Source organism: Gekko japonicus, unplaced genomic scaffold (genome assembly GCF_001447785.1).
Source record: "Gekko japonicus isolate JY-2015 unplaced genomic scaffold, Gekko_japonicus_V1.1 scaffold167, whole genome shotgun sequence".
NCBI lineage: Eukaryota > Metazoa > Chordata > Lepidosauria > Squamata > Gekkonidae > Gekko > Gekko japonicus.
The window spans coordinates 515274-522847 of record NW_015164670.1 but is presented as its reverse complement, the minus strand read 5'-3'; the positions used below and the strand labels follow the sequence as shown (position 1 = coordinate 522847).

Sequence of the window (7574 nt, the reverse complement as noted above, 5' to 3'; positions counted from 1 at the left end):
TACCCAAAAGGTGAAGAAAAAGGTGCAAAGGTTGGAAAAGAAGCAAATTTCTACAGAAGAACAACTTTTACAGCTACAAATGGAGAAGGTAAACTTGGTCCTTCGATTCCAAGGTGTCCCAGAATTCAAAGGAGAGAATCTGAAGCAAGTGATGAGCGATGCATTAGCCCCAGTGACAGATTGGAAGGCGGAGTATCTTATGAGCGAAATGGATGTGGCCTACAGGTCCTATTCCGTATACATAAAGAAGAATAATCTGCCTGGGGAAATAGTAATGAGATTCTCGAAGAGGCACGTGAGGGATTCTATCCTGAGAGCGACGGCGGGGACACCCTTGAAAATTGGGGACAGTACCATCAGGATTCTGAAAGACATCCCATTTGAAATAAGACAAAGGAGAAAGAAATATAAAGATTTAATTCTTTTTCTTCAAACAAATGCAATTAGCTACCGGTGGTTATATCCAGAGGGCGTAACCTTCAAACTTCAGGATAAAAAAGAAAAGATTGACTCTGTTTCCAAAGCACGGGACTTTTTGAGAATCCAGTTGGGTGAGCCAGAGGAGGTGGGTAAAGAGGAGAAGGACAGTAAGTCTAGTGGTGAGCTGGACTCGGGGTCTTCTAGAGAGGACTCTCTGAAAAAGGGGCGGCCGCCCCTAAAAGTCCATATAAACTGAGGAAAAGACAAGAAAAGAAAAAATGAAGGCTGAAGGACTCTGAATTGTGCCTTTGAAAATACGGTTTTTAATAATGGGATGCTCGGGTTTCTCTCTAACAGCTAAATCTAAGTGTTAAAAGATATTTTAACATGTCTGACAAGGTTCAAAAGATATCAGCGATTTAAGGAATGATTTTGTACTCAAGCTGTTTTAATTATCTCCTTCTCTTGGGTTTTTAGTCAGTAGTTCTTTACTTTCTCCTTAATTGTAGTTCCCTTCCTTTATTTCTTTGTAGTATGTAGTATAATTAAAAAAGCAATAAAAATCCTCTCTGGGGCCCCCCAAAAAAAGATTTAAAAGTTGTGGGGAATATTTATTGTGACATAAACTTTCATGAATCAGAGTTCATTTTGTCAGATGCTTGAGTGTGTACATTCAGCTGGCAGAGAACTTTATAGCGAAAATTATAACCAGCGGGGGTTGGAGGTTGAGGAGTTATTGCAAAGAGAAGTCAGAAGGCCCCAGTCAGTGTTATCTACTTAGACTGGCTCCATGGTCTCAAGTTAGAGATCTTTCACATCACCTCCTATCTGTTCCTTTTAATTGGAGATGCCAGGGGTTGAACCTGGGACCATCTGCAGTGGGGCTCCTCTAAATAAGTAAGTTGTTGAAGACACAGCATTCCTCCTACGGCTTGTGTCTGCACCGTTTTGTGAACTGCATTTACTTTTAATTCTTTAGTTTGAATTTCCCTACTGCCGAACAGTTCCAGCATGAGCACACACACTTCTATCCATCCCTTTTGGCTTTCAATGTGGCAGAGAAGCAAGGCAAGCATTTTATAAACCTTTTATTTTTAGGGTCATCCCCAACGCTCATCTTCCGGGAGACTGTAATTCAATGGATGAGTAAAGTAGTGATGGACTCTTCTTCCCACTGTGTGCTGGCAGGATAAAGCGCTCCAGAAAAGAGACTTGCGGGAGCTTCACATAAAAGGCTAGAATGTCTTTGGGGCAGGCTTTGCTGAACTGTGGACAAAAGCCAAATGAGAAGTTTATTTCCCCTTAGCTCTGTACAGATTCCTTATACTGCAGCCAGTGAATCGTGCTATACAAATGCAAGAGGACTCTACAGAGCGACTATTACTACGCCATTTGAAAGCCAGTTAGGAAGTTTGCTTGTTTTTATCAAGTTTAAAAATCCTGGGAAATCTCAGGTTAGATGGGCATAGTCACGATATTTTCAGAGGGTAGCTTTGTTGGTCTGCAGTAAAACTGCTAGATTCAAGTCCAGTAGCACCTTAGAGACCAACAAGAGTGTCAGGGTATAAGCTTTCAAGAGTCAAAGCTCCCTTGGACAGATATGGGTAAGGAATGGAGATCGCTAAGTCTTTATATCCCAGTTGGAAGATGAGAGGAGTATTGTAAAGAAGGAACTCAGGATGCAAAGGTGAAATGCCTATTGTAATCAGTTTGATTAGGGCAGAGGGGAAAATGCTTTGGAGCAGAAAATAAGCATCTTTAATCACGATATAACTGGCAAACTACATCCAGAATCACCATGATTGGGACATTTTTGTACGCCACCCTCCCCAACATGAACGGTATAAAGAAATGTGTCTTGCACAAGCAAGCATTAGGATTCTGAAAATTCCCAGTAGCTGGTCAATAGCCCATCTGCTCTGACAGTGAGTCGCAAATCAATCGGTCATGTCCCATTTCATAGTTAAATGAAACCTGAGGCCAGTGTAATTAAATCAGCTGTAGAAGCAGCACTGCCTGCTTTCCCATAGGCACGGCAGCAAATGATTTCTGTTTCAATGGGATTTTACTACTGCCTGAAAGCACTCAATGGCCAGTTAAAATCTCTCCTCTCCTCTCCCCTCACCCCATCCCACCCCATTAGTATTTGAAGGAGCTGGATATAGTTTATCAATACATACACCCTTTGCCAAAACATTTTATTGTATCTTGATATCATTACAGGAAACTCAGTATCAGAAACCTTCTGTTTTTAAAAAGGATTCATGAACCCTTTAAAGGTAAATAGTCATTATGGCATCAGGTTGAGATGGGGATATCAAAGCAGGGAACTATGCAAGCTTTCTGGATATCTACAGGGCCACTACCTCTTAAGACTCACTGTTTAGTCACTTCTGATCTCCCCAACCACACACAGTACAGTGGAAAAAGAAATATAGTGCTGACTGATTAGGTTTAGTGTGGCATGTGTTGTAAACTGTCCTTTATATATTTTGCACTATTGTGCTGGAGGTTGACAGAAGTGATTGAATATTCTAAACTCTATTATGAATTCTTAAAGTTTGTTTTTATTCACTTCATTTTATATAGAGTACCGTCTATAGTTCTTCTCCTAAGATTAATGGTTTCAGGGGTAACAAATGAGTCAGTCATAATTAACAAAAGAGGAAGCGGGGATGTAAATGAGCAAGAGAATCCAGAGTGATCCTGGTGGCAGGGCAGTTTGTTGATATTGAGAAACTCTGAATCTGGGATATAGCCCTTCAAGTAGACAGAACGCAGGCAGAGGCTTAACTGGTGGTAGGGAATCATGGTAAAAAACTTTGTGCCAGCAGAATATCACTACGTTTTAGAATTCCCTAAATACCAAAGCGCCTTCACCTTGGTCCGCTTTTAATGCTTTACCATTAGATCTTTTGGAACAGAGATACACATGTATCCCTTACTCTTGTCTCAATGTGTTTGCCCCCGCCAACTGGACATGGCTGCAACAGTCAACCATGTGTTACTGTATCATCCTTTGTACAGGGACATTTGGCCTCTATACGTAACTCCAATCTTAACACATTTTCCAGGAGACCTGTTGAATTTTACATTTCCCTCCCCTTCTCAGATGGTTCTAACAAAACCATCTTTAAGGTGGGGGGGGGGGGGAAACAAGGAAAAAGCTGGTTAAGTCTTTATTAACTACGTCTGAATTTTTGAAATCATATTTATAATATGAAATCATATTATATGGCTCTGAAATGCTACTGTATGTAGATGTGCTGACAATTGTGTGTGTCAATCTTGGCTGATCTATGATTCTAATAAAGATTGATTGTTTTCCTCAATACCATTCCTCAGTCAATCAGAGTTCACCTCACAATTAAGAGATCCAAGAAGTCCCAAGAGGGAATTACAGATCTGAAGTGATACAAAGAAGAAGCACAAAAAACTAAGGGTGAATAAGGGAAGAGCCACCCTTAGCCAGTTACAAAACCTGAATTTCCAGCATTCCTTGGAATGCCACAGTTAGCTAACTACTCTCTTCTGACGCAGAGTAGACTCAGAGTTTTTTCTCTCTCCCCCTCCCTCTACTGGAATTTTTTGCACAAGACAAATGACCAAAAGCCAGTTCAACTTTCAAGTAACCAAGATGTCTGCACCCCCTGAGCAAGCAGCCTTTATTTCTGCAGCCCCTTCTTTGCTCTCCCACCACCACCTGGGTTTGGGAGACAGAGGGGTAGGACACGGCAAGACCAATGGCTGACCCAGCTGACTGCAGCACAGCCTTCCAAAGAGTTGAAATCCAGCACTGGATGCCACAGCCTCACCTCTGCCGAGCCAGTGAACTACTGAACAAAACAATAAAAGCTGCAAATAATTCCTAAAACCAATGGCAGTGAGAAATGTTTGCTTTAATATGGAAAAAGTACAAAAGGCATCTTCAGATAAATGAAATCGGTTTAAAAAAACAGCATAGTTTAAAAACAAAAAATAATAATTACAAATATGCAACATATTTAAAACAACTGTATTATCTTCAGAAGGTTTTTGTATTGTTCTGTTAGGCAATGTGGCTTATTGGTTTGCAGGTGAGAAAAACACATTGAAGAATATTGCAAATGCCACAAAGACCAAATAAGCCACGATGGAGACCCAGAATCTTGGATCTTTAATAAAATTGTGATCAAAAGAGCTGAATATGACATAACCTATCGACATCCCGGCAAGGCCGCCTGCAATGTGAGCCACAAAGGAAACCTGAAGAGGGAGTGGAAAAAAGGGAAATTCAGAAAGAGCAGGACCCATATTCCAAAGTCATTTACAAGCACTGTTGCTCCAGCAGCATTAACAAACCTGCCTGCTAGAACACATCCATCAAAGACTTGAGGGCAGCTCCCAGGTGCTGGGCCCCTTCCCATCCAAAGGAGCCATGTTCTGGAATCCACCAACCATTAACATTTGTGCAGACAGAAGGAAGAGGAACTCCCAAGAAAGACTTCAAAACCAAAAAGGAAAACAAATCTGAGCTCAGAAAAGACCAGGAAGTCAAGCAAAGGTGCATCCCCTTTCACTTCTCCTCTAATTCCCCCTCTCCCAAGTCAGTCGATGCCATCAACGACCAGGACAAGATCCAAGCCCCTCAGCGTTATAATTTCTTCAGGGCGGCAACTTGAAACTCTGATGACTGCCTCAGCTAAAATATGGCCATTTTGTGCAAATCAAGGACCCCTTGTTCTGTATGTTCCAACTTGTGGCAGCAAAAGAATGTACATCTTTTTCCCTCTACAGCTTGAACACTGAGAAATTGCCCTTTGGTTCTCTTTGCAGATTTCACATACCTGTCAGTTTTCAGCACCAAACTGACCTCTCACTCTGACTTAACGTGCCAAAGAGGAAAAGCATGCTGTAGGAAAGAAAACTGCAGAGTGCATAGAAATAATCCCAACGATGAAAAAACATGCAGGGCTTCGGTACCATAGTGATGAGGATACTGCACCAGTCTGGGTGCAAGGAAAGCAGAACAGCACCAAGAGAAGAATGATCTAATAGAATAAAACTGAAATTCTGTCACAGGAAACCATTACTTACAATAGGTGCATCCGTGGGAGAAAAAAATCTTCTGTACAAAGCAAATCCTACGTCTGTCCCAACTAGGAAATCAATACAAATCATTAGCAGCCAATTGTTCAATCCCTAAACATTTCAGACCCCACCCACAGGCTCCTTATGAGCTGAATGGTGCTGGAACTCCAAGTGAGGTACAGAAAGTTATTTGGAAATAATACAGGAAGTGAAAGATGCAAGCAAGGAGAAGAACACCCCTTAAAGCTGGAACTAGAGACTTAAAGCTTGAAATAATGCATATAAAATGATCTGTAGAACTGTGAGTTAAGCCAGGACCACTTTCTGAAGTGAAAGGAAAAAATACTCTGCATCCAGCAGACTCATCGTTGTGAAAAACAATGTGTCTTTTGACAAACATGGAATCCATATTCTATTATGAGGGGGGTGAGAGACAGAACATGATGTGCCATCTTTGCGAGAGATGAGACTAAAGATGCAAAATTTCCAGAAATGTTGAAGCCCTTGGGGAAAAACATTTTTTTTTCCAGGAAAAAACTGAAATCTGGGAGAAAACTGAAATATATGCAATATTTATCAAATCTAAGCCTATGAACAATATAAGACACATAACATACATTAGCTAGCATATAAAATTGGATTAATTCCAATTTTATATGCTAGCTAATTTTAATTAAATGCTAGCTAATTTTAATTAAATTCATGATATTTAAGAGTGTTAATGCCTTAGAAAGCAATCATACTTAGGCCAATTAAATGGTGGTTACTCCCAGGAAAGTGTTCTTAGGATGGCACTGTTAATTTCCTACATGCACGCCTGCAAATACACCCATTATTAAAGCAAGAGTGCTGAAAACTATGCTATCATAGAAACCATAATGTTATTGAATTCAACATTTGTATAAATAGGTAATTGGCCAAAAAGACTGACACAACCACTTTTAACTTTAAAAGGGGAAACTTCTCTGATATGAGGGGACATGTGAGGAAGAAACTGAAAGGAAAAGTAGAAAGGGTCAAAACCATTGGGGAAGCTTGGAGACTATTTAAAACAACAATCCTAGAAGCTCAGAAAAAATATATACCGCAGGTTAGGAAAGGCACAAATAGGTATAGAAAAAAGCCTGCGTGGTTAACGAACAAAGTAATGGAAGCTGTAAAAGGTTAAAAGGATTCCTTTAAGCGGTGGAAAGCTAGTCTCAGTGAGGCTGATAAAAGGGAACACAGGCTGTGGCAAATAAAATGCAAGTCTGTGATCAGGCAGGCAAAAAGGAAATATGAGGAGCATATAGTGAAAAATGTAAAGACCAACAATAAAACTTTCTTCAAATACATTAGAAGCAGGAAACCAGCCAGGGAGGCAGCGGGGCCCTTGGATGACCAAGGGGTAAAAGGAGTAGTGAAGGATGATAGGGAAATGGCTGAGAAGCTGAATGCATTTTTTGCCTCTGTCAAATCCAAATTGTCCAGGAGCGGGGGGCTCCCGGACGGCGTCCTCTTCGCGCGCGCCACATGTGCGTCACCCGGAAGTGACGTCGCACACTGGGGGCGGGGCCACGCCACTTGAGGGGAAAACGAAGAGTTTTCCCCTCAAATGGTGTGGCCCCACCCCCAGCGTGCGACGTCACTTCCGGGTGACGCACACGTGGGGGTGGGGTTTTCCCCGGGCCCCGATTCCGCAGGAGCGGGAATCGAGGCTCTTAACCGGGGGGGAATTCCGCCCCCCGGGGGGGTTGGGAACCCTACTCTGTCCTCACTGTGGAAGATGAGAAGTGCTTGCCCACTCCAGAACCGCTGATTTTGGGAGGGATGGTGAAAGTCCTGAGTCAGATTGAGGTGATGAGAGAGGAGGTCCTATGACTGATAGACAATTTAAAAACTGATAAATCACTAGGCCCAGATGGCATACATCCGAGAGTACTGAAAGAACTCAGATGTGAACTTGTGGATCTCCTGACAAAAATATGTAATATTTCATTAAAATCTGCCTCCATTCTTGAGGACTGGAAGGTAGCTAATATCACTCCCATCTTTAAAAAGGGTTCCAGAGGAGATCTGGGAAATTACAGGCCAGTCAGTCTGAC

At 41.8% G+C, this 7574-nt stretch overlaps 1 protein-coding gene across 1 annotated transcript in view; it reads right to left on the bottom strand.

Annotated features, from left to right (window-relative positions):
* Window positions 1-4305: 4305 nt before the first annotated feature.
* RHBDL2 (rhomboid, veinlet-like 2 (Drosophila)) overlaps window positions 4306-7574 on the bottom strand; it is a 23573-nt gene continuing 20304 nt past the window's right edge. Inside the window, exons 7-8 of the mRNA XM_015409178.1 lie at window positions 5497-5558; window positions 4306-4665 (exon numbers count right to left, since the gene is read on the bottom strand). Coding sequence (XP_015264664.1) covers window positions 4483-4665; window positions 5497-5558 — 245 coding nt within the window. The 3' untranslated portion in view covers window positions 4306-4482. The remainder of the gene's footprint in view (window positions 4666-5496; window positions 5559-7574) is intronic.